The sequence below is a fragment of the Chrysochloris asiatica genome, unplaced genomic scaffold (genome assembly GCF_000296735.1).
Source record: "Chrysochloris asiatica unplaced genomic scaffold, ChrAsi1.0 scaffold00003, whole genome shotgun sequence".
NCBI classification, from domain to species: Eukaryota; Metazoa; Chordata; class Mammalia; order Afrosoricida; family Chrysochloridae; genus Chrysochloris; species Chrysochloris asiatica.
The window spans coordinates 20,323,696-20,348,521 of NW_006408521.1; the positions used below are offsets into that span (position 1 = coordinate 20,323,696).

General features: G+C 37.9%; 1 protein-coding gene and 1 pseudogene across 6 annotated transcripts in view; one reads left to right on the plus strand and one right to left on the minus strand.

Moving 5' to 3' along the window:
* Positions 1-19,475, plus strand: part of HELLS (helicase, lymphoid-specific) — a 41,745-nt gene extending 22,270 nt beyond the window's left edge. For 4 of the 6 annotated variants that reach the window (XM_006831163.1, XM_006831164.1, XM_006831168.1 and 1 more), the window contains 11 exons: positions 450-546; positions 5,164-5,325; positions 6,181-6,320; positions 6,402-6,540; positions 9,289-9,372; positions 9,454-9,573; positions 11,621-11,737; positions 12,720-12,879; positions 14,495-14,591; positions 14,679-14,755; positions 18,883-19,475. In XM_006831163.1, coding sequence (XP_006831226.1) covers positions 450-546; positions 5,164-5,325; positions 6,181-6,320; positions 6,402-6,540; positions 9,289-9,372; positions 9,454-9,573; positions 11,621-11,737; positions 12,720-12,879; positions 14,495-14,591; positions 14,679-14,755; positions 18,883-18,977 — 1,288 coding nt within the window. In that variant the 3' untranslated portion in view covers positions 18,978-19,475. The remainder of the gene's footprint in view (positions 1-449; positions 547-5,163; positions 5,326-6,180; positions 6,321-6,401; positions 6,541-9,288; positions 9,373-9,453; positions 9,574-11,620; positions 11,738-12,719; positions 12,880-14,494; positions 14,592-14,678; positions 14,756-18,882) is intronic. The other 2 variants (XM_006831165.1, XM_006831166.1) reach the window with 1 other exon arrangement.
* LOC102820043 lies at positions 7,826-8,159 on the minus strand (annotated as a pseudogene).
* Positions 19,476-24,826: the final 5,351 nt, after the last annotated feature.

A 24,826-nucleotide genomic window follows, 5' to 3' on the forward strand; every position in this document is an offset into this window, starting at 1 on the left:
CAGGAGAAAGATGAGGCTTTCTACTCCCGTAAAGATTTACACCCTCGGAAACCCAGTACAGGGTCGCTATGGGTCGGAACCGACTCTACGGCACTTAACAACAACAACAATTTATACCTATAGAGGTTTTCAGAGACAGTTCTCAGTTTTTATTATTTTATTAAAAGGTTTCATAAAATATGTTCCTTACTGTTTATTTTTACATTATTAAGAGACAATGTTAATATATTTATAGATAAGGAAATGTCCTTATTTTCTTGATCGGTAGTTCACAAAATACAGTTTATTGCTTGAACGTATTCTTTCAATTAACTAATTGAATCTGACAGTTATATACAGTATCCATGCTTCATAATATATAGATGAATGATAAATATAAAACATATATAATGTTAATATAGTTGAAGTTATGTGTTAGGTTAATTTGTAATTTTGTTTTCTTTTTCCAGTTTTGAGTCTTGGTTTGATATCACTAGTCTTTCTGAAACTGCTGAGGATATTATTGCTAAAGAAAGAGAACAGAACGTATTGCATATGCTGCACCAGGTTTTGACTTTTTCTTATTTTTCTGCTTACTATATACTTATAGAATCAAAAAAGAACCTTACAGATCACCTGTCCAACTCGTTTGTAGTAGAGGAAAAAAGAGGGCTCCACATTTAACTGATACCTTTCCCACTCCCAGAGATATCACATGATTGTATGGCTGAACTTAAAGGGCTTTTCCAGATTTTACTTTGTTTATTTATATCCTTTTCCTCCTGAGTGGTTATTGTTGTATCCATAAGTAAAAAAATGAAAATGTGGTTTTTATGCAATGTTTGACAATATTTGCTGTATAATTTACTTCTCATGTGGTCCATGTCTGATCAGCTATTTCTTATGTATGTTATTAAGTGCTGTTGAGTTGGTTCCAACTCATAGTGACCTTGTATAGGGTTTGTAAGGAATGACTTGTGGGTTTGAGTTGCTAACTTTGTGGTGAGCAGTCCAGGGCTTATCCTACAGTGCCAAACCTGCTCATTATATATGAGGGTGCTTCAAAAAATTCATGGAAAGACTAACAATGAATCTGTAAAACACCTCATAACACGGATGATTATATTGAGTGAAATTAGTCAATCATAAAACGACAACTGGTATAACATAGTCCACAAAAGCAATGTTCTACTTTCTACCTTGGTGAGTAGCAACCAGGAACTTAAAACACTCCTGAGCGGCCATCTAAGATATAGCTATTGAGTTCTCTTTGTCCTGAGGATGAAAGTTAGGAAAATCAAAGACACGTGGAAACACTTGGCTCTGTGGATTACTTGAAGAACCAGATGGTGCCTGACTATACCTCCAAGCAGCTTGAAAGGGACCACATTAGAGGGTCCTGGATAGAGTAGGAGAAAAATGTTGAACAAAACTCAAAATCATAGAACAAAAAGACCATGTTACTGGTGGAATCCCTGAGACTATGGCCTTTAGTTGTCACTGTTGGGGTCTAGACAAGAACTCATCCTCATGGCTCAATTTTCAGCCCATAGTATACAGGTCTGTATGGGGAACACTGATGCTGGGGAGGTATATACACCTTAGACTGGTCAGCCATTTGAGATACAGCAGGGCAGCAAGTTCTGAAGGTTAGGAAAGGAGGAAGAATGGAAAGAGGAAACAGGAAGAGAAAGTGGGTGGGTAAGTGATGTTATAATGTGGAATTGCAATTCATGAGATAAAACAGTGCGTGAATTGTTGAGTGAACAACTGATCTGCTCTGTAAACCTTCACCCAACTCACAATAAAAAGTTTTTTAAAATTTGCAACAAAATGGAATGACAAAACAATGGAATTTTAACTAATTTTTTGATGCCTCCTTTTATGTCTATGCATACAATCAAGAACCAGTGGTATTGAAGGAAGTAGTCCAATCTGCACTGATGGCATTGGGGACATATGAGATTCTCTTACATTAGTCAAATCAACTGTGCAAGACCTTTGTAAAGTGTTGAAAAGCAAAGATGTCAGCTTGAGGACTAAAGTGCGCCTGACCCAAGCCATGGTATTACCAGTAACCTCATATGCATGCAAAAGCTGGACAGTGAATAAGGAAGACTGTAGAAGAATTGATGCATTTGAGTTATGGTGTTGGAGGAGAATATTGAAAGTGCCATGGGCTGCCAAAAGAACCAACAGATCTGTGTTGGAAGAAGTGCAGCCAGAGTGCTCCTTGGAGGCCATGATGGCCAAACTTCATCTCTCATACTTCAGACATATTGTCAGGAGGGACCAGTAAGATAGATTGGTAAAATGGCAGTATCACTGGTCTCAACAATTGTAAAGTTGGCCCAGGATCGGACAGTGTTTCATTCTGTTGTGCCATAGGGTTGCTATGAGTTGATACCAACTCGATGGCACCTAACAACAAAAATAAGGCGTTAAAGGAACATACATGGAAACGTTTCAACAAACTGATGCAACACCTGAAGCATTGATTATACCAAGAAATTTGGAAGACAGCTGCTACCTGGCCAGTGAATTGGAAGAGTTCCATGTTTATGTTCGTTCCAAAGGTGACACAAAGGAATGTGAAAGTCATCAAATAATATTAAAGTTACACACAAGTTAAATTTTGCTGAAGATGATTAAAAAATGATTATAGCAATACATTGAGAAGGAGCTGCCAGAAATTCAGTCCCGGTTCAGAAGAGAACGTGGAACAAAAGATACCATTACTGATGTCAAATGGATCTTAGCTAAAATCAGAAAATACCAGAAAGTTGTTTATTTGTCACAAACTATGGTTAATATTGTGAAAAAGGTATTCCAGAAGACAGTGTTGTGCTCATGAGGAAACAGTATGCAGATTTGAGAGCCAGAACAGAATAAGGGAATGTTGAATACTTTAAAGGGTGTGCATCAGGGTTGTATTCTTTCATTATACTTAGGCCAAGATGGCCAAACTTCGTCTGTCATACTTCAGCAATATTGTCAGGAGGGACCAGTCACTAGAGAAGGATATCATGTTTGGTAAGGTGGAGGGTCAGAGCAAAACAGGAAGACCCTCAACGAGATGGATTGGCCAAGTGGCAGCATCACTCAACTCAAGCGTGGCAACAGTAGTGAGGTTGGCCCAGGATTGGGTAGTGTTTCGTTCTGCTGTGCATAAGGTCGCTATGGGTCGGTACCAACTTGATGGCACCTAATAACAACATTCAATCTATATGCTGAGCAATAATCCGAGAAGCTGAATTACATGAAAAAGTGGAGACAGGCTCATTAATCATTTGTGATATGCAGATGATGCAACCTTGCTTGCTGGAAGCAAAGAGGACTTAAAAATACTTAGTGATGAAAAAAACTATAGTCCTCAGTATGGAATGCCCCTTAATGTAAAGAAAACAAAAATCCTTAAAACTAGATTAAGAAATAACATCATGATAAACAGAAAAGATTGACATAGTCAAAGATTTCATTTTGCTTTGATCCACAATTGACACTCATGGAAACAGAAGTCAAGAAATCAAAAGACATTGCATTAGAAATCTCTGCTGCAAAAGGCCTCCGCAAAGTGTTCAAGAGCAAAGATTTAAGTTTGAGGACTAAGCTGCACCTGACCCAAGCCATAAGCATATGAAAGTCGACAGTGGATAAGAAAGATTGTAGAAGAATTGATGCATTTGAATTACAGTTTTGGGGAAGAATATTAAAAAACTACCATGGACTGCCAGAAGAACAAACAAATCTGTCTTGGAATAAGTAAAGCCAAAATGCTTTTTGGAAGTGAGGACAGTGAGACTTAATCTCTCATTGTTTGGACATGTTGTCAGAAGAGATAAGTTCTGAGAGAAGGACATCATGCCTGAGAGAAGTGGAGGGTCTGTGAAACAGGAAAATCCCCCCACAAGATGGGTTTGCACAGTGGCAACAACCATGGCTTAAACATAATAGTTGTGAGGGTGGTGCAGGACCCTGGTTAGTGTTTCGTTCTGTTGTGCATCGGGTCACTATGAATCAGAACCTACTGAATGGCACCTAACAACATATACAGATTCTCCATAATGTGTGAAATACTTGCTATTACTAGATAACATCAATCTTAGTGAAGATGGATAGAAAATGGATCTCATTGTTTTGATATTCTTAAGGATATTAACCATCTTTTATCAGGTTTTTGGAACATTTCTATTTCTTCCCCTAGTAATTTTGTTTCTGGGCTGATATCTCCAGATACGTTTTTATTCTTAAATTAGTGGAAATGTTATATCTTTTTTGAGTATAGTCTTTATGCTTGCCATTATACCTGGAGGTTATAAAATTTAAACATGTTTGTGAGTCTTTTTAAAAGCCTAAATAATTTATTAATGGCATGTTTGACTGTTCTATACTCTACTTAGAAATGTGTTGGTGACTTTTTATCATCCCGTTATTGAAGAAGCTTGATTTTCTTGTTCATAGCTGTTGTTGATTTTTCACTAGTCTAAAAATTTATTACAATATTTAGTTAGGGACTATAACTGAAAATTCCCCCTTTTAGCCCTCTACTGCTGTCAACTCTATTCTGATTCATAGTAATCCTATTGAACGGAGTAGAACTGGTTCTTAGTGTTTCTGAGCTCGTAAATTCTTATGGAAGCAAGACTGCTTTTCTCTTGCTGAATGGCTGGTGGGTTCTAACCAGAGACCTTAATGGTTAGCAATGCAATGCTTAATCTACTGCACCACCGGGCCTGCTTTCTTTAGCCCTAAGAATTGTGGTGGTTATGTGCGGTGGAATCAGCTCCAATGCTGTAAATCTTTACGGGAGCAGAAAGCCTCATCTTTCTCCAGCTAGTCGTTTTTGAACTGCTGACTGTGAGATTATCAGGCCAACTTGTAACAACTCAGCTACCAGAGCTCCTTCTAAGAATTATAAATGTTACTTTTTTGTCTTCTTAAATGTACAAGAAATATTCGTAGAGTTTTTGGGAGAAAAAATGATTAAATTGTGAAATGCTATGGTTGTGATACTGAATTTGTGATAATTTGGGCCAGGCCGGGAAAATTTCAGGGAGATGATGTTTTATCTTTAGACACTTGATAGTATTTGCATAGAATGAAAATTTAAAGGGATGTGTGGGCAGAGTGTTCTTTAAAAATATTAGTAAATTTCATAAATATTTGTTTATGTTTACATTTCAGATTCTGACACCTTTCTTACTGAGAAGACTGAAATCTGATGTTGCTCTTGAAGTTCCTCCTAAACGAGAAGTAGTAGTTTATGCACCACTTTCAAAGAAACAAGAAATCTTTTATACAGCCATTGTGAATCGTACAATTGCAAACATGTTTGGATCTAGTGAGGTAGAATGTGAATTTGAAATATACTGTAAATGAGACTTCATATAGAACATTTCATGCATGATTTTAGTCTTACAGTTTCTCATTTGGTTTTAGAACTTGTTGAAGGTGAGTTTCTGCTGGCAGACGGCCAGTAAAAGTTGTAGTATTTCTATCTTCCTTCAAAATTTCAAGATGTATTCTATGCATACACTGCTTTATAATCATCTGGAATGCTTATTGTATGTTTAAATAGCAGTCCCAGTTTAACTCCAGTGTGCTGTTTGGAGATGACACATTAATTAATAAGCACTCATACTCTGGGAATCACTGCACTAAGCATCTGCTGGACCAAAATACCCTCCAAATAGTCTATAGAATACCTTATAGGTACAAGGTTATTAATAGCCAAGAAAATTTCTTTCAATTTGAAAGAAATATTCACTCCAGTCCCCCCCATGTTATAAGAGAGGGGGATAGATTGTAATTACCTTTATCTTGTATATAAGTTCAAAACATCTTTAACTTTGCCCACTGACATATAAAAGTATTTACTCTCAGGTACTACTATTAATGTTAAAACAGTTCCATACAACATTTGCGTTTAGCTGTAGATTTCTGATGTGCTATAGGATCAGCACTAGATTGCAAACCACAAGGAGAGCAGTTTAAACCCACCAGCTGCTCCTCAGAAACTCTGTGCAGGGTCGGTCGCTATAAATTGGAACTGACTCGTTCTATTAGAAATTACAGATAAAAGACAATTTTCTTACTTCACATCTTAAAGAAGTCATCTTGTACATACAAATATTTTACTCTATTTTGAATTTAAGAATATAGCTTTTTAAGTAGATATTCTTTTGATTTGTTCACATTTAGGAACAAACTGTTGAGCTAAGTCCTACTGGCCGACCAAAACGGCGAACAAGAAAATCAATAAATTACAGTGAAGTAGATGATTCCGGTAACGAATTAGAAAAATTAATCAGTCAAATGCAGCCAGAAGTGAACCGAGAAAGGTGTGTGTTTAAAAATAAACTGAAGTGTTTTTTATGTGTATTAGTCACATTTCTCATGCTCATGGATTATGTTTTTGGTAGAAATGTTGTGGAAGTGAATATCCCTGTAGAATCTGAAGTTAATCTGAAGTTGCAGAATATAATGATGCTGCTTCGTAAATGCTGTAACCATCCATATTTGATTGAATATCCTATAGACCCTGTCACTCAAGAGTTTAAGGTAAGTCCTTCTTAATCGCTTGCTTGTTGTATTTGTTTCCTTTTTTGTATTGGGGAAAGTAGTGCGGACATTCCTCACTTTTTTGTACATGGCTCTAATGCATTTCACAAGTAATTCCTTTTTTATAACAAATGTTTGTGGCAGCCATGGGTTGGGAAGCTGTTTTTCCAGCAACATGTTTTCAGTGTCTTTGTTGCATTTTGATAATTCTTTGCAATAGTTCAACTTTTTTCTGTAATGCTATTGTATACTTAATAGACTACAGTATAATGTAGGCATAACTTTTACACTGGGAGAAAAAAACATGCACCCCACTTTATTATATTTGCTTAACTTCTGTGATATAGAAGTGAGCCTGCAATATATCTGAGGTATGTGTGTATTTTGTTTGGTTTGATATTGGTCTGTTTGCCATATGAAGATTGTAGTACTTTCTGCCGTAAAACCATATTCTCCTCCCTATCTTAAAGAACTTTGTGGAGGTTCATTTTTATGTGTAACCCAGCTACTAATATTTTCATTTATATGTGAAATTTTGTATTTTATATGAACAGGTAAGAAGTAACCATCCTTTTTTTTTTTTGACATCTGTTTGTTTATTCCACAGCGAAAATAAGTGATAACTTGAAGTCATAATATTTTTTACAAGTTAAAGGAGAATTTGTGGCAGAGCTGCATTAATGAAACAGACCTCAGTCTAAATTCCAACACTAAACAGGTGTTCTCTGTTCCCATGGTGGAATAAATTCATAGCAATTACACAGGAAATTTCATAAGATCTGAGATGAGGCAAATAACCCTTTGAAACAAACTGCCCATGAACAGAGGCAAGCTGCAAATTTTCATTAACCACTGTACTGCAAGATGGGAAAATCTCCAAGGTGGTTAAGAACTCACTCTCCTCATTTCATGTACCAGGCCTTGGCTTGTCTGCCTTACTTGGGCACATCTAAACCCAGAACGGCTTCTGCACCCCATGCTCTGAAATAGCACCTCATCACAGACTGGCACGGAGGAGCCTGCACGCAAGCTTCATCTGTCACCTCCAGGGAAATCAGGGCCCCAAGTGTAGAGAACAGCATCATTTGCTAAAACAATTCTTTTAACAGTCAAATGAGCTGACAGGGATATGTATTTCATGAGCAAGCCAAGATAATCTATCCATTTCATCTTACAATTAGGTAGCCCATCCAAGTTAAAAAAGACAAAAAAACCAAAATTGACAAATAATGAAAAATGAAAATTCAAAGGATTTATGCCCCCAAATAAACCAGTCCTCTGCCGTCTAGCTCATTTGCTCCATGTACAGGGCAACCAGGCAGTAGATGGTCCCTCTCAGCATCAATGCCATGGTGGTCCGGTAAAGCATTTGGTCAGGCAGATCTCGTTTCAGGTGGATGGGAACACCATCAGATTTCTGGAAAAACTTTGAAGTTCTGAAACTTTATTTTTCCCAGCATAATCATAGGCAGAATTGGAGGTCAATTTAGTTGGTGTGGCAATTATGATAGGTGGTGCTTCTGTGGAAACCACAGGCTTTAATCCCTGCAGACTATAGACCTCAGAAGCTCACGCTCCGGCCAACTTCTGCGTAAAAAGCCACTGAATTTGTAGTACATGATGCCCAACGTCAGGCTCTCCACAACCGCTACCTGAGCGACCACCCCAGAAAAGGCCCATCCTAATTTTATAGAGGGAAATTGAAACTTTATTTTTAGTAATGCATTTGATTTCTACTTTGCCTTTTACTTGATACCGATTTTAGAACTATTACTCACCATTTCAGTATTGCTTTTAGTTAATACAGTATGAAAAGGCAAGCAACAAGTTAGTTTTTTAGATTGTCAAAATCATTCTGATGGCTCCTTGTTTAAGTCTTAAATAGTCACAGAAGAGAACTAAAAAGTTGATCATTTCATTTGAGAGGTTTCAGATCTAAGTGACTAAAATTACTTTCTTGGGCAATTGTTTGTAAAACAGCATCGATGCTCAGTAATCCTCAGTAACCTTTGTTTCATACTAGTTTATAGCAAATGTCCCCAGCCTTAGCTTTACTGATACTTGGGGTCAGATAATTCTTTTCTGCAGAGGTGCTACCCTGTTTTGGCATTCTTGAGCTCTACTCACCACATACCAGTAGTTCCCCTTACCTCATTTGGGATATCCAGAATGTCTCCAGACATTGCCAAGTGCCTCAGGGAGGGAGGGAGGTGGTGTCACAATTGCCCCATTTGAGAACCATGGGGCAATTGAGTAAAGGTGAAAACTTTCTTACTCAAATCAGAGTGCTTTATTTCTTCCTCTTTCCTGACATAATTGTTTCATCAGAATGAATTATTACTTTACCCTCAATGCCACATATGTTGCTTATAATCTCCTTTTTAAAAAATTTCTACGAACACATCTAGCAGTAATTTTCATTCGCATTTTATTGGAAGTATAATCTGTTTTATAGAATAAACAATAATTTTGAGTCCAGTGTTCTCTTACACAAAGCCTATAGGAGAGAGTTGAAAGGAAAGATCAAGATTATACTTGTAGGTAATTTTGTTTTTGCAAGTCATTGGATTAACATTCTAACGTAATTTACACCTTCTTCCGATATAAAACTAAAACTAAGGTCAGTTTTAAATTGATTTATTTGCTAGTCAAAGGTAAGCTATTCACGTGACTTTTATTTTGGCAAAGCAAATGATTAATAATTATAGTGATTATTTTCTCTTGTTTTTTTCTTTGCCCATTTTTAAGATTGATGAAGAATTGGTAATAAATTCTGGGAAATTCTTAATTTTGGATCGGATGCTGCCAGAACTAAAAAGCAGAGGTCACAAGGTTGTACTTTTGATTGTAATTTTGATTCTTCATTTATCTTTATTAAATCAGTATAGATACTAAGATGTTCTGCAATTTCAGGTGCTGCTTTTTTCACAAATGACAAGGATGTTGGACATTTTGATGGATTACTGCCATTTTAGAAATTTCAAGTTTAGCAGGCTTGATGGATCCATGACTTACACAGAGAGAGAAGAAAATGTAAGATTTCATATGTCATACATAGCAATTTCTTTTTTTGCAACTTGTGTTTAGACATCTAGTGGCCTTGGTGTCATGTTGGGCACCTCCACAGGAGGAAGATCAGGCTGCTTACTCCTGTGAAAATTTATAGTCTTGGAAACTGTGGTTACTATGAGTTGGAATTAGTTCTATTGCTGTGGGTTTTTTGGCGTTATATAGATATCAGAGGTAGTATTCATAAATACAACTTGAAAGGAAGATAGGAAGGAGCAAATATTCTGGTGTTGTTAGGTGCCATCGAGTCGGTACCAACCCATAGTGACTTTATGCACAGTGGAACGAAACACTTCCCGTTCTTGGACCAACCTCATTACTGTTGCCACGCTTGAGTCCATCAGTGCTGCCACTTGGCCAGTCCATCTTGTTGGGAGTCTTCTTCTTTTGCTGACCCTCCACCTTACCAGAAATGATATCCTTCTCTAGTGACTGGTCCCTCCTGACAATATGTCTGAAGTATGACAGACGACGTTTGGCCATCTTGGCCTCCAAGGAGCACTGTGGCTGCACGTCTTCCAAAACGGATCAATATTTCAATATTCTCCTCCAACACCACTCTTTCTTCCTAGTCTGTCTTTGTCTGGATGCTCATCTGAAACCAGTCCACCATGGGTGGCCCTGCTGGTATTTAAAATACCGGTGGTATAGCTTTCAGAATCACAGCAAGTCACAAGTCACCACAGTACGACAAACTGACAGATGCGTGGTGGCCGTTTGGTTTTAAGTGGAAAATGTCACTTTAAATTTCGAGGACATCTGTGTGCATGTGTAGTAGAACTCTCCAGGGGTGGGGGTGGGTGTCCATTTGCTCAGGCATCCCCTCTAGTCACCAGAATGGAGGTGCGCAGACAGCGAGATACCATGAACAGATACCAAAAAAAGAATGTCCACTCTGCATTTCTGTCAGGTGTCCGTGGCTGTTCCGATCCTTCCCCTGCTTAGTCTTTCCCAAGATGACAGCTCTGGGAGCAGCTGAGCGTCTTGAATTAGAAAGCAATGGGTTTCTTGATTCTGCTACTAATTTCCATAGCTGTAAGCCTTCCAAGTTTCTAAATATTCCTTTATATATGGTTCATAGTTCTAGCACCATCCTCTGAGCCTGCTTGGTCCGTTATTCTGTGTTGTTACTGATGTAATTCCTTACTGCGTGTCTACCCAATCTGCCATCTTGTTTATTATCTGTAGCAGAATCAAAAACATGAGAATTTCATTTAGTACTAATAAGTCTTAGAAGTCCTGGTATGGTTTTGTAGCATAAACAGTAGACTGCTAACCCAGAGTTCAGTTTAAAGCACCAGCCACTTCTTGGAAACACAATATAAGGTCACTATAAGTTGGAGCTTACTCAAAGCACTTAGCAACAAGTTTAATTCTCAAATTATAGGCATCATCTGACAGAACCTTAGATAGTAATTTTTTACTTACCCATTACTGTCAGTATATTGGATGATGTTTTTTTTGCCCTGATACTGTCTTACCTCACAACATTTTACAGTAACCATCTTTATGTAACACTTAAAATTTGTCATTAACATTTTGCTATACTTGTTTTACCATATGTCTACCCAACAGACTTCTGAATAATTGTCCCTTTGTCCCTGTTTGTTTATAATTTATTTTTCTTTTGGAGTAAAATTTACATGGTTTGAGATGAATTTTAAAAATACAGTGTTCATTTGCTATGTTTTGACAGATAAATTTATCACCCAGACAGCTGCTATTGTCTTTTATTTCATTATTTATCTTTAGCCTGAGTTTCCCTCCCTCAAACCTCCAAATATTGTCCCTTCAACGTCCCTTGCGATATGTGTCTTTAACAAAGTTAAGATCTTAATAAAAGAAGTACTTGGGAAAGGACGTTAACATAAGCAAGTGATTTAATAGTAAATAGTTGTTTATTCACATTTGTATAAACCTTTAACAGCTGTAGTTAGAAACAGTTTCCCCTACTCTTGTTGCAGTTTCTTTCTTAATTCCTTCCTTATGTTTACCCCTTTTTGCTTTTCAGATGCACAACTTTAACACAGATCCTGAAGTGTTTATCTTCTTAGTGAGTACACGAGCTGGTGGTCTGGGCATTAATTTGACTGCAGCAGATACGGTTATCATTTATGATAGTGATTGGGTAAGTTGGAAGTAAGGTATATTTTCAGCAATATGCTTATTTCCATTCTGAATTTTTAATTTTTGGAAAGGTATCAACTTTCAGTTAATGAAACCTTAAAATAAATTTATATATATAAAAACCTGATCATATATCTTTTTGTGTATTTAAGATTTTTTTTTTTTCCTCCCGGATCACTAAGGATATTTTTGTTATGGTTAAGGGCCTTTGAGTTGGTTCTGACTCATACTGATCCAGTACACCCCTGTTGTTAAGTGTCATTGAGTCGGTCCCTACTCATATATACCCTGTATAGGGTTTTCAAGGAGCAGCTGGTGGGTGTGAACTGCTGACCTTGTGGTTTGTAGTCCAGTAATGATCCATAGTGCCACACCAGAAGTCTGTGTGTGTATATATATATATATTGTTGTTGTTAAGTGCCGTTGAGTCGGTTCCGACCCATAGCGACCCTAAACAGGGTTTCCGAGGCTGTAAATCTTTACAGGAGCAGAAAGCCTTATCTTTCTCCCACAGAGCAGCTGATAGTTTCGAATTGCTGACCTTGCGGTTCACAGCCTGATTCGTAACCACTACGCTACCAGAGCTCCATATATATATATATATATATATGTATATATTTAATATGGACTCCTGGTGTGGCGCTATGGGTTAATGTGCCTAGACTGCACAGTTGGTTTGAACTGCAGGGTTGGTGGTTCAAGCTCACCAGTCACTCCTTGGAAACCCTCTAGAGGGTCGCTGTGGGTCGGAACCAACTCGAAGGCACTGAACAACAACTATATATATATATGTATATATATATATTAAAGGCATATGGGATGATAATTTATCTGACATTTCTTTAGAATTCTAAATTGAATTAAGATACCTTTGATGATACGTTTCTGATCAGATCATCTATTTTAATTTATGCATTTATTATGAATTTAAGTTAATTTGAATCTAATATTATTAATCTATTTTTTTCCTTTTTACCTTTAAGAACCCCCAGTCTGATCTTCAGGCTCAGGATAGATGTCACCGAATTGGTCAGACAAAGCCAGTTGTTGTATACCGTCTTGTTACAGCAAATACTATTGATCAGAAAATTGTAGAACGAGCAGCTGCTAAAAGAAAGTTGGAGAAGTTGATCATCCACAAAAGTAAATGCATTTATTTAGTGATTTTTGCTTCGGTTTTCTCTTTTCTCTTGTGAATTTCTATTATTTACAAAAGAAATTTTCTCTGTGGTACTTGATAAAGGCAGGTTTTAAATCAGCGTTAGGGAATTTGGAGGTGTTAAAGACTTACACTAAGTTGATTGCAATAAATAAAAAAGAATATTAGAATAGAGCTGGGAGATGAAGGATTGAGGATAATTTTAAGGTGCCACATCCTAACTCTTTTGGCATGGTTTTAATAGGTGTTTGTGTGAATGATGTGGTGGGGGTGGGGTAGTGTCTGACTTCCTTTGACACTTCATAAGGGTGAAAGAATCAAAATCAGCATTAGTCCAAGGCTGATATCTGAAACGGAGTTCATACATGCCTTCACCCTCTAACATTTTTAATACCATTGTCCCAAGGTGCACTCTGCTTCTCTGCTGGGTTCAAATATTCGTTGTAGTAGCCACACAATTTATAGACAGCACTTACTATTTTGGGTCTTTTAAAGGAGTTTAACAGATTACAGTTCAAGATCAGAAATGCTTAGGATATATATAGTCCTTCTGGTCAGAAGCACCTCTTCTCAGCAGTGCCTACAGGTATACCTCCCTCTGGTCCTCAACCTCTGCTCTACTTGGGCCTTGTTGCAAAGTTCTTTTAGTAGTCAGTAAATACCTAAGGCACTTGACTCCAGCTTTGAGGGTCAGCAAACCTAGCTCCCCCCATTAAATGCCTAGAGGCAGGCACCCCATGCCACAAATTAATTAGCCTGTTTCCTGAAGGCAGTCAGGTTTACTTGCTTCATGAACTAGCAAGCCAGTTGCTCTGTCTCGTGCTCTGGGTCTTGGTTCCCCTACCACTGAACCTCTTGGTGTCAACACCTCTTTCTCGTGGATCAAGGCGGTCCAGCACACAGGAATTTAGGGGTCTAGAGGACATTTCACTCCTGGCTCTTTCTTGATGGCAGTGAGATCCTCTATTTTAAGTTCATTTTTAAAATGTTTTCTGTTTTATTGAGATATATGCACACAATAATATTATACAGATCTTTAATATATACCTTGATGAATTCTGAAATGTGTACACATGTTTAACTACCATCCAGATGAAGATAATGCCCTTTTCCATCATTCACGGTTTCTTCATGCATCTTTCCTGTTGTGTACCTCTGCTCTCCACTGTTATGTACCCCTACTACTTGTAGCTTAATGTACTATTTTGAGATTCATCTATTTTGTACTGTAAGTTCATTCTCTTTTACTCAATAGTTTATTCATTTTCCTGTTGATGAATGTTAGGCGTGTTTCCAGTTATTGGTTATTATGAATAAGCTGCTTGACATTCTTATACAAGCCTTTCTGGACATGCAAGTATTTCTTCCCTGCTTATAGTGTGATTATAATTGTAGTAAATTACCAAATGTTTTCCTAAAGGGTACAAACACCAGTGAAGTATGAAAGTTGAACGGTGCGTTCCAGAAACCCTTACCAATACTTGATCTTTTCTTTTTAAAACCTATTCTAATAGGTCTGTTTTTTGTTTTGTAATAGGTTTTTAATGTATCAGATTGTGTTTTTTAAAAGGAATTTTAATTTTTAATATTTTTTTCTAGATCATTTCAAAGGTGGTAAATCTGGACTAAATCAATCCAAGAATTTCTTAGATCCGAAGGAATTAATGGAATTACTAAAATCTAGAGATTATGAAAGGCAAGTTTTGTTTTAATTTTAGGAAAATTAACTCATAGCTTTAGTTCGTTCATATAGACTTGGATATTTTGTCTTATTTTTTTCCAGGGAAGTAAAAGGATCAAGAGAAAAGGTCATTAGTGATAAAGATTTAGAATTGCTATTAGATCGAAGTGATCTCATTGGTAAGTATCTTGTTCTTTTATTTTTTAATGAAAATTTTGAAATATATATCTAACTATAGATAATAATATAAAGTTGTTGTTAAGTGCTGTCGAGTTGGTTCCAACTCATAGCCACCCTATATAGGGTTTCCAAGGAGTTCCTGGTGAATTTGAACCTCCAACCTGTGGTTCAAACTGACCTTGCAGTCCAGTGCTTATCCTACAGTGCCACACCATGAGTCCAATAGTATGTTGTTGTAGTTGTTGTTAAGTGCTGTCGAGTTGATTCTGACTCATAGCAACCCTGTATAGGGTTTCTGAGGAGCAGCTGGTGGGTTAGAACCGCCAACCATGTGGATCACAGTCCAGTGCTGATCCTACAGTGCTGTTCCAGGAGTCCTGTAGTCCAATAGTGTAAAGAACCCTTATTGATCATTTACTCAGTGTAGTTAATAGCCTTCAATTTTATTTCATTGCCATTTCTCTTTGTTTGTTGTTGTTATGTGCCGTGGACTGATCCGACTCATAGCGACCCTGTACAGGGTTTCCGAGGCTGTAAATCTTTGCAGGAGCAGAAAGCCTCATCTTTCTCTCACAGAACAGCTGGTAGTTTCGAGCTGACTGTGAGGTTAGCAGCCCGATTTGTAACCACTATGCTACCAGAGCTCCTTCTTTGTTTATTAGAGTTAAAATTAAAGCCTCAGACATGATAATACTGAACCCTTAAATAATTCAGTATTCAGCTTTTACTGAAAACATACTTTTAAACATAATATTACATTTAAGAGAAGTGACACTAGTGCTTGAGTATCATCTAGTGCATAAATCTTCTCAGAATTTTTTTCAGTTTGAGTCAGAAACAAATTTCATAGATTGTTACATCTCCTATATCTATATTTCCTTCTGTAACACTTCCTTACTTTTGTTTTCCATGCCATTGATTTTAGTTTTTTCCTTGTGATATCTTTTAACATTTTCAATCTCTCTATTTCATGTGAACTTGTAAGTAGCTCTATAGCCTTAGACTTTGTTTTCATATCTTAGTCGAGAATATCTACCAGGAGACATATGTTTGGCATTTTAAAAATTAATCAGTACCTGGTGGCTCTGTAGGAGAAGCTATAGATTGCAAATCTCAAGGTTGGTGGTTTGAGCCCACCAGCTGCTCCACAAGAGAAAGATGAGGCTTTCTGTTCCTGCAAAGATTTACAGCCTCAGAAATCCTGTACAGGATCACTTGAGTCAGAACTTAGTTGATGGCACACAACAGCAGTATCAGTAGATTTTGACTAGTCTTAATATTAATGTTCTTTGTCTGCCTTTATTTTACCTTATGGTTTTACAAACACATCCATTATATTTTCCTAAGAATTGCAAAATGGGGGTTCTGTTCTTTCATTTCATGATTAGCTGGAATTCATCTATTACAAAGAACCATCCCTTTTCTACTCTTTGGTTGCCATGAGGTACAAATCGTATAGAAACGGCAGAATTTTAGAGCTTTAATAAGAAGCCTTTAATGGTTTGCGTTGTTTTCTCCCTTCACTTTATAGATGAAGCTAAGTCCCAGAGAGCATAGTTAGCAAAGGAGAAATAGAAGGGAAATATCTCTCACTCTTTACCCACTGTCATTGAATTGATTCCGGATTATAGCGACCCCATATAGACTACCAGTATTGTAAATCTTTATGGGAGCAGACCAGCTATTAAAGGTATAGAATGATAGAATTAGAAATCAATCATTTTACTTTTTCCTATGAAATAATTGATTCAGACAAGGATCATCAGTGGTTGCTAAAAATTAGATGAAATGTTACTGGAAAATAGGATATTTACATGATGCTTAATTAGATTACTTCCATAGCAAAGTAGAAAATGTATCTTTACAGTGGAAAAGTATAGTTGATACCATTTTAAATGAGTGGCTAAATTTAGCAACACAAGTAGTAAGAACCCTGGTGTGGTACAATAGAATAAGTACTGTACTACTAATCGCAGGGTTGGCAGTTCAAACACACCATCCACTCTTGGAAACCCTACACTGGGTTGCTGTGAGTTGGAGCCAACTCCACAACAATTAACAATAACAAGTAGTGTACCACTGGATCTGTTATAATATGAAGTATGCAGCATCACTGAAAAAGTACAGTGTTGTTTAAACTTTTTTAAGAAGTTTAATTTTAAATCTAATCAAAATTCTAGACTTCAGTTTACAAGAAATACAGGAAAATATGAAACAAAAGTTAAATGACAACATGAACTAGTATCCAGACAAAGGGGGAAGTTGTATCAGATAACTGGCCTGGACTCTTCAAAAATTCATTGTCATGGGGAGAAAAAAAGTGTCGGACTGATGAAAAGTGACTAAAAAGACATAAAAACCTACAATATGTAAATCTTATTTGAATCCTTCTTTAAAGGGGAAAAGTTCTATAGGAGTTAATCTTGTAGCAAGTGGGAAAAGTTTAATGCAGATGATAAAGAATTTTACATTTGTAATTGTGATAATTATATTGTGAGTGTAAAGGAGAGAATGTCCTTTATCTTAGGGAGTGAATGCTAAAGGATTTAGGGATTTAGTGGCATGCTTGTGAGCCACTGGGTGGTAAGCACAGCCATTTTTTTAAGATTAAATAAAGAATAAGTATTTAAAATTCAGCACTTTCTAATTATTTTACAACCTATTCCTGTTATCTGTGCTCTAGATGGTACTAATCCTAAAATATTTTATAACGTGCTATTACACTACTTTTTCAACTCTGTGTTCAGGGATGTCACTATTGATAGCTTAAAACTGGTAGAAATAGTTATACCACAGAAATAAGCAAAAAGTACAAACCATGGCCTTTTTGTGAGTGGGGATTGATAACATTTATGTGGTACATCATTGGCTATAGTGTCATTTTTTTTTAATGTTTTATTGTGAATTATACGATGGTTTACATGGGAGAACATTAGTTTTACATTCATTCTATCGTAGATCGTTTCATTGCCATGGTTACAATCCTCTCCATGCATCATCAAACCAAAGGGTATACCCTGCAAGCCTGCCCCCTACACTGCCCCCGCCCCAGTCTTCAGCACACAGTCGTCCTCCCTCTCTGGATCTAAAGTCCCCAGCTGCTCCATCGCTCCACATCATCTTCTCTGCCTCCATCTCAGGCATCACTGCTTCTCTGGGTAGGGTCCCGCTCTCAGCAATTCTCTGTTGATGGTCCTAGGGACGTCCGCTCCTAGACTGGAAAGTTAATCACTCCCTTCTTTGCTATAAAACGTCTACCTTTACATTTCCAACCCTCACAATCAGTCCTGATAACAATTATTCACTGTTGTATCACAAGAGACCCATCTGCATTTCATTTCATCAGCTCCGCCTAGACAGATTGGATATTACTCACTGGAGAGTCTGCCTTCCTCCAGACCCCCTGGCTCTAGGTTCCCTCTTGAAAGCTTGTAAGCCAGTCACTTCTTGCCTTTGTAGTCACCTCCCCCCGTTTTGGGTAACCAATGTCCAAGTTGCCCATCCCTGTCTACTCTGTGTGTGGAGGGGATGGGAATGATTTTTGCTGTAAGGATTTGTTCCCTCTTTTGAGCTACTGCATCCATAGGTATAGGTCAAGTTCATCAAATTGTATCAGATTACTCTTTTTTTCCTCTTCTATCTTCTAGTTGAGCTCTGATCATCTAGTCATTGAAGCCAGGTCAAGTGGGTATTATCTGCAAGTGTGGGTGTTCTTGTGCATATGCCCTCTCTTTTTATCAGCTGAACCTTTCACTCTCCACATTGTAGGGCTTAGCTCTCCACTTCATTGCTGTTTTTCCCTCACTTTCCCTATCAGTGACGAGCGTGGTCTTCATTCAGAGCGTGTATTCCCCATTCAACTTACTTTTAAATAGTTCAGTTTTTAATTAGGTTCTTTGTGTTCTTAATGAATCAGAAAGGTATTTTGGTATATTCGGAATGCACCAAAGTTCTTTGTCAGGTACATGCTTTACAAATATGTTCTCCATAATTAAAGATAAAAGACCACCACCACCACCCCTTTAATGTTTTAACATGAAACAGATAGGAACAGTGTTCTTTTAAGATTCATTTTTAGATTCTTACAGTTTTTTTTTAAGTACTTGTTTTAATATTTTTCTCTTAGATCAAATGAATACCTCGGGATCTATTAAAGAGAAGATGGGGATTTTCAAGATACTAGAAAATTCTGAAGATTCCAGTCCTGAATGCTTGTTTTAACTTGGGAGTCCCTGCCCCCCCCCCCCCCCCCCCCCAAATGGCTCTAAGAAGTTCTTGTTTACATCTAGGTTTCACCTATATTGGCTCTGAAATCCAGATGGTCTGCATTATTCTTTTGATCACTTATGTCAGTTTACATAACTAGTACCATGGCATACATAGTAGGTGGTAATTTTCTGAGCCTTATTAAGAACACAGAAGTATTCATATTAAGTTTAGGTTTTCAGCAAAATTTTGAGACTCGGTAGTACTCGGGTACAGGCTGATATGTGCTTAACTGCTGCCAGATTTATACAGTCTTCCTGTGGAAGTTGAGTAAGTATTCCCTTTCTTTTAGCAATACAGTTCATGGTTGTTGGTACTTCAGTTATGGAGTAGGCTTTTTATGGGGAGATTTTTATGGGACTATGCTTTATGTTAAAATAAGAAATTGTGTGATTTTAGGGTCTATTTCTGAAAGATTATTTACCAAATAAATGTTGATTCATTATAAGATGATCTTATCGAATTCTTTTTTCAGGTGAGATAATTTAACAAAACTCTTGGCTGTGAGATTCAACATTACTATACTGACTTGTTACGTTCACTACTATAGCACATACACCTTATATATAAAGATTTGAGTTGGTTAATGAGTTAATAACATGAGACTCTAGAAGAAAACCTAGGGTCTTGACAAAATATCAGTAATTGGAAAAAGTTGTATAGCATGCAAAACAATAATAGAACAAGTTGAAGAGGTCCTTAAAATTAGTAGGAGGAAGACTAGATAGAACTAGAGAGAAGAAAACAAGCATTTGTAATGTAAAAAGTCTGTAATAGAGTACTATTACAACCTTCTGGTGTGGCGTTGTAGGATACTGTGCTGGACCACAAGGTCAGTTTGGACAGCAAGTTCAGAGGTTCAAACCCACCAGCAGCTGTTCCTTGGAAATCCTATACAGGATTGCTACCAGTAGGAACCGACTTGACCACACTTAACAGCAACAACATATGAAGAAGATACTATGAGAAAAGAAATCCTGGATATATCCTGAAAGAGGGAAAATGATCCCTGACCATACATATTATTTTGTGAGAAAGTGTTACTCTTGTTGCCATGTATGTTTTAATATAGATCACATTTTCAGTGCCTTTAAGTAATGGATCCAGCATTCAGAAGCAACCACACCTATGATAGGCACCCAGGGCCCATCATTCCTCTATAGTGTCTGGTGGACAGGACACCCACCAGTGAAGAACTCACCCTACACCCTGTGCATGGCTCTTGTTTTTTTCTACTTAAGTTTTCCCTTCTTGGTCCCAGAAGGCACACCCACTTCTTTACACACACCTTCTCATTCCATTACCAACATAGGCTCACACTCTATCATGTAAACGCTGAGTCGTCTAGTGCCCAGGGCAGATCCTTGCCCAGGAATAGGGGCTCAGTGCTGTAGGCATACTTGTGGGAGGAATTAAGGAGGGAGAAAACCTGAAAAAAATTCACACAATGTTCTTCTGACTCAGCAGGTTGTTGTTAAGTGCTGGTTGTTGTTAAGTGCCATTGAGTTGGTTCCGACCCATAGTAACCCTGTATAGGCTTTCCGAGGAGCAGCTGGTGAGCTTGAACCACCAACCTTGCAGTTCAAATGGCTTTGCAGTCACACATTTATACACAGAGCCACATCAGGACTCAACAGTTAGTTCCATTCAAATAGCTTAAAATTCCTGTCAGTGTAGAGTGGTGAAGTAATACAATTTCACATGTGGAACAGGCAGTAACATCCGGTGACTAACATTAGAAGTAATCACTGAACTACAAAACATTCTTAAATCCGTAAAAAATTATTAGTATAGCAGAGAATGTTTTCTATAATTTTATTTCAGGATAACTAGAAATGTTTGAAGTAAATCCATCAACAGGTTGGAAAATTCAAAGCTCTAAATACGGATCAACGAAGTCACCAAAAGCACTTTTGCACAGTACTTTGAAAATGATGTGTAGAATTGGAGATAACATTCAATGAGAAAAATTCCTAACAATAAACTAATAAGAGTGTGAAAATGAATAATACCATAGCTTAAAAAGTTAGAAATGTAAAAGAAACAAGGAAGACAGTAATGGAAATAAATTTGAGCACTCATGTGGAGCTCTGAAAATCCAAATGCTGTAAACTGCTTTTAGAAACTGCTGTTTTTCTTTTGTTTTACTTTTAAAGAAGAAACAACTGAAATACAAATTTGGAATTTTGAAAGATAAAAATTTCAAAGAAAGGAAAGTCTTCAGAGTCTACCTTTCAGAACTGCAGGAATTTGGATGGAAGTGGAGATTGTCAGTCCTGGCCTGGACTCGATTACCACTCATGGAGCCTGCCAGTACCCCACAAAAGCAGCTGCACCCTGGACACCAGCCTAGTCTTGCTGGGGCAGGAAATAGAAAATTTCCATCTAGTATGATCAGGAAACCTACAGTCTATAATGGGGCCTAGAGGTTGTGCAGGGATAGGAAGTAGGTTGGGCTACCCTTAGATGAGAGCACAGGTTGGTTGGGTGGGGGTATTCAAGGAGTACTGCAAAAGTGATCATCTTTATTCATCAGAAAAATCCTACTGTAAACAATACCATGTTTTCAGCCTTATTAAAATAATTGGCAATTGTAATAATAAAAAATGGGAGATTCTGGATCTTAGAGCCTCTAGGAGGGAAATTGTAAGGAATAATTTTCGTTCTGGCATGTGCCTGCATGAATGACTGGCCCAGCAGGAATAGCCGTCCTGAGGATGAACAGTAATCTCTGGACAGCAAACGTTCACCAAATAGATCACCAAAAAAGTCACATCCTCCTGAGGTTTCTGGGGTCTGGGGAGCCAAAGCCAAGCCATATGTTGGTGGAAAGAAGACTGAGGGCCCCCTTCTTACAGATGGAAAAAAGCTCAGAGACCACTGATGGTGTTCCCTAAACCCCTGAACTTGCTCTCCTGTGGTGTTCTAGGGATCCCAGTAATCCCCACTGTAGCTGTCACCTTCAGCCCCTGATCCTCACAGGTCACATACCACATTTACCTTAACCTTGTACAAAATGCATTTACCTTTTTACATTCAGAGTCAGTATGAGAGCTCTGGCTACTGTTGTTTTTGCTAGGATTTCTCTGATATTAACGATGCTGATCACTTTTGATACGCTCCTTGAATGCATTTATTTTTGTGAATTGCCTTTTCAAATCTTGTGCCTATTTAAAAATTCTCTTGAATTTTTTCCCCCATGAGATCTGTCATTTATTAGGGTGTCAGAGTTTGATAGATGAGGCTACCTGGTAGAGGGGTTTGTTGTTGTTGTTAAGTGCCGTCAAGTTGGTTCCGACTCATAGCGACCCTGTACAGGGTTTCCGAGGGTGTAAATCTTTATGGGAGTAGAAAGCCTCATCTTTCTCCCGCAGAGCGGCTGGTAGTTTCGAACCGCTGACCTTAAGGTTCGCAGCCCGATTCGTAACCACTACGCTACCAGAGTTTAGAGTCCCAGAAAATGCACCCCCACCAAAGTGGATTATTGCAGTCCAAACGGGATTAGGCGAGAACCTAAGTAGGTTGATGGCAGAAATAAGGGATTGGTTTTATACAAAGGGATTAGTAAAATATCAAGGATAATGGGAGCTAAGTATCTCACTGTCACCAAAGATCTAAGAGTACAGACAGGGAGACAACTAGAAGCAAGTCTGGGTTGGATTAGAATGTTAACTACATCAAGTGGGTTCTGACTCACAGTGACACTATGTAGGGTTTCTAAGGAGTAGCTGGCGGCTTTGAGCCCTCTGCCTTTTTTCCTTTTTTTTTTATTTTACAGCTTTTAAATTTTATTTTTGTGAATTGAATGAAGGTTTACAGACAAGATTATCAGCTTTACATTAAAAATATCATATACTTGTTTCATCTTAATGATTACAATCCTCTCCACGCAACAATTCTCCTGCTTCCTCCCTTAACTGCCAGTTTTTCGTTTAGTAGTTCAGTGCATATCCTACAGCACCACACCAGGACTCCAGATTTAGAAAACAGCAATTAAAGTGTTCTGAATCAGAGTGACCCTGTATAGGGTTTTCGAGAAGTGACTGGTGGACTTGAACAGCCGAATATGAATTCATTGCTGTTGTTATGTGTTGGCAAGTATAATAACAACTATAAATTTAAAGGAGTTCTGATGTGTCACTGTAGGATAAGCACTGGACCACAAGGTTGGAGGTTCAAATCCATCGGTTGCTAGGAAACCCTGTACAGTGTCATGAGTTGGAGCAACGGCACTAAACAACAATAGATGTAAATGTATACATGTATGTATACATCTATGATGCATATAGTCCTTGAGAACTATATGCATACAGTTCACTGAGATATATGTATATAGTTGACTGAGAAAACCTGGAAACTGACATGCCCACCCACACCTGGTGCACAGTAATCCTTTAAACCACATTTTCAGCAAGAAAGAGCTAGGTCTGCTTGGAGAAATGATGAATTTGAGAACTGAACCTGGTATATCTGTGTTCCAGAAAGTAAACAATTGGTCAAAGGTTAACCTAAAGGTTGCAGAATCCCTTCAGGAAGCAGTTTGCCATAGTAAATAATGACCTCATGATGATATAACTATATAAATGGAATAATATAATTTCAAAGAATCTGCCCTCAATTATGAAGGCAAGAACACTATATTATAGTGGAAGAAACTGCTAGATACTTCAAGTCATCAATGTGCATGTCTTTTGTAATAGACCATATTGAAATTGTTACCTAAGACACAATGAGAAGAAGAAAAGCATCATTCTGTGATAGCCCTGCTAAAGATGCGTGCCCTGACTCTAATTAGGAAAAGCCAACTAAGGGACATTCACAAATACCCAGTCTGCACTCTTCCAAAGTGACAAGGTCATGGACGTCAGGAAAGACAGGAATTGTTCCAGACTGAAATTGACTAAAGGGCCAAGACAACTAATTAAAAAAATGTGATTTTGGATTCTGGAACTGAACATAAGGTATGTCACTGGGACTTAGTGGAACATGAGGGAAAATGACTAGATCTGAAATCATCAATACTAACTCTTGTTATTGATGACTGTATTAGTCAAGAGATCAGACGACGTATTGCAGTGGGCAAATCTGCTGCACAGGAACTTTTTAAAGTATTGAAGAGCAGAGATGTCAGCTTGAGGACTAAGGTGCGCCTGACCCAAGTCATGGTATTTTCAATAGCCTCATATGGATGCGAAAGCTGGACATAAGGAAGATCATATAAGAATTGATGCCTTTGAGTTGTGGTGTTGGAGGAGAATACTGAAAGTGCCATGGACTGCCAAAAGAACCAGTAGATCTGTTTTGGAAGAAGTGCAGCCAGAGTGCTCCTTGGAGGCCAAGATGGCTAAGCTTCGTCTCTCATACTTTGGACATACTGTCCGGAGGAAACAGTTGCTGGAGAAGGATGTCATGCTGGGTAAGGTGGAGGGTCAGAGAAAAAGAGGAAGACCCCTAACAAGATGGATCAGCCAGGTGACATCATTGATGGACTCAAGTGTGGCAGCGGTAGTGAGGTTGGTCCAGGATCGGACATTGTTTCATTCTGCTGTGCATGGGGTCGCTATGAGTCGGTTCCGACTCGATGGCACCTGATAACAATAATAATTATGTAGGAGAATCACCTAGCTTCTAGAAAATGAATATTGATAAATTTCACGTGTTCCAAATAGTTAAAATAACAAACTATACATCCTTCAGCTTTTGTATTTAATGACCTAGTGATAAGGAGACTTGGTGGTACAGTGGTTAAGTGTTTATTAATCAAAAGGTCAGTGGTTCAATCCCACCAGGTGCTCTCTGGGACA